The 1,875-nt window shown below is 56.7% G+C and overlaps 1 protein-coding gene across 1 annotated transcript; it reads right to left on the bottom strand.

The window, feature by feature from the left end:
- Window positions 1-1,153: 1,153 nt before the first annotated feature.
- LOC109752302 (uncharacterized) lies at window positions 1,154-1,612 on the bottom strand. The gene has a single exon (XM_020311198.1). It carries the CDS (start codon window positions 1,610-1,612, stop codon window positions 1,154-1,156), a length of 459 nt encoding a protein of 152 aa, XP_020166787.1.
- Between the last annotated feature and the right edge of the window lie 263 nt (window positions 1,613-1,875).

Raw genomic sequence — 1,875 nt, forward strand, 5'->3', positions numbered from 1 at the left:
TTCTTGGTTTTGATCTGAGTCTGGCCATTTGGTCTATACGCACTAACCAGCTACGCGGGAACAGTTATGGGCACTCGACGTCGTGGTATCAGCCGAAGTTCTTCTTGACGTCAGCGACGGAGCGGCGCGCGCCGGATTGGACTGGAACGCCTGCTAGGCTAGGTCTGCTTCCGGCCGCCCTCGCAAGGTGCAGGTGTGCAATGGGCGATGGGCCCAGACCCCTGCGCGCATAGGATTTAGACCGGCGTGTTGACCTCTCTGTTGAGCCTAGGTAGGGCTGCGACGTGTTGATCTTCCGAGGCCGGGCATGACCCAGAACAGTGTGTCCGGCCAAATGGGATCGAGCGTGTTGGGTTATGTGGTGCACCCCTGCAGGGAAGTTTATCTATTCGAATAGCCGTGTCCCTTGGTAAAAGGACGACCCGGAGTTGTACCTTGACCTTATGACAACTAGAACTGGATACTTAATAAAACACACCCTTCCAAGTGCCAGATATAACCCGGTGATCGCTCTCTAACAGGGCGACAAGGAGGGGATCGCCGGGTAGGATTATGCTATACGATGCTACTTGGAGGACTTCAATCTACTCTCTTCTACATGCTGCAAGATGGAGGCTGCCAGAAGCGTAGTCTTCGACAGGATTAGCTATCCCCCTCTTATTCTGGCATTCTGCAGTTCAGTCCACTGATATGGCCCTTTACACATATACCCATGCATATGTAGTGTAGCTCCTTGCTTGCGAGTACTTTGGATGAGTACTCACGGTTGCTTTTCTCCCTCTTTTCCCCTTTCTATACCTGATTGTCGCAACCAGATGCTGGAGTCCAGGAGCTAGAGATCCCGAGGATGATTCTACATGGAGTTCGGCTTCGAGGAGTAGTTAGGAGGTCCCAGGCAGGAGGCCTTGCCTTTTCGATCGTTGCTACTTTTGTGCTAGCCTTCTTAAGGCAAACTTGTTTAACTTATGTCTGTACTCAGATATTGTTGCTGATCGAGCACTTGTATTCGAGCCCTCGAGGCCCCTGGCTTGTATTATGATGCTTGTATGACTTATTTATGTTGTAGAGTTGTGTTGTGATATCTTCCCGTGAGTCTCTGATCTTGATCGTACACATTTGCGTGCATGATTAGTGTACTGTCAAATCGGGGGCGTCACACCTGCTTCCGCGAACGCTTGTCCTCCCGATAGGCGGCTCGCTCCCTCCTCCTCGTGTCCCTCTCCGATCTCAATTGCTTGTAGAACTGGCGCTCGTCGACGATGTCCTGTGGGAAGCCTCCGCGCCACACCACCAAGGCTTCCACGTCCTTCTCTGCGATGGCGACGCGACGGTGCCGCCTCCGGTGGACACGACGATCCTCGTCGGTAAAAAGCCACGGGAGAGGCGCCAGTTCCTGCACCCGCTGGCTCGACACGTTGGGAAAATTCATAACCCTACGAGGCCTCAGGAGGCGCCACGCCGCCGCGTCGTGCGCGCGGGCCGCCTCCTCTGCGGTGTCGAAGGTGCCGAGGACGAGTCGTTTCTCGCGAAACCAGATCTCGGCGGAGAAGGCGCAGGAGCGGCGCTCACGGACTCCGCGAAAATCCGAAGCGCCCAGGCGGCGGATCGACATGGTGGCGCAGATGCGGCGAGAGTGGGCGGCGGACAGAGTATGGAGGGAGCGCCTTCTTTATAGCGAGCGCCGGCCGCGGCGCGCGCGCGAACCTTTCCCGCGCGCTGGGGCGCCAAAACCAGCGCGCGCTAGGCCGCTTTCCCCCGCGCGCGCGAACCTTTTCCGCGCGCTGGAGCGCCAAAACCAGGGTGACGGCATGATCTTAAACGCACGCAGTCATGAAATGGGTCGGCCCGTTGGGCGCACTGCCGACCCAAAACTAA

This window comes from Aegilops tauschii, chromosome 6 (assembly GCF_002575655.3).
Source record: "Aegilops tauschii subsp. strangulata cultivar AL8/78 chromosome 6, Aet v6.0, whole genome shotgun sequence".
Lineage (NCBI taxonomy): Eukaryota > Viridiplantae > Streptophyta > Magnoliopsida > Poales > Poaceae > Aegilops > Aegilops tauschii.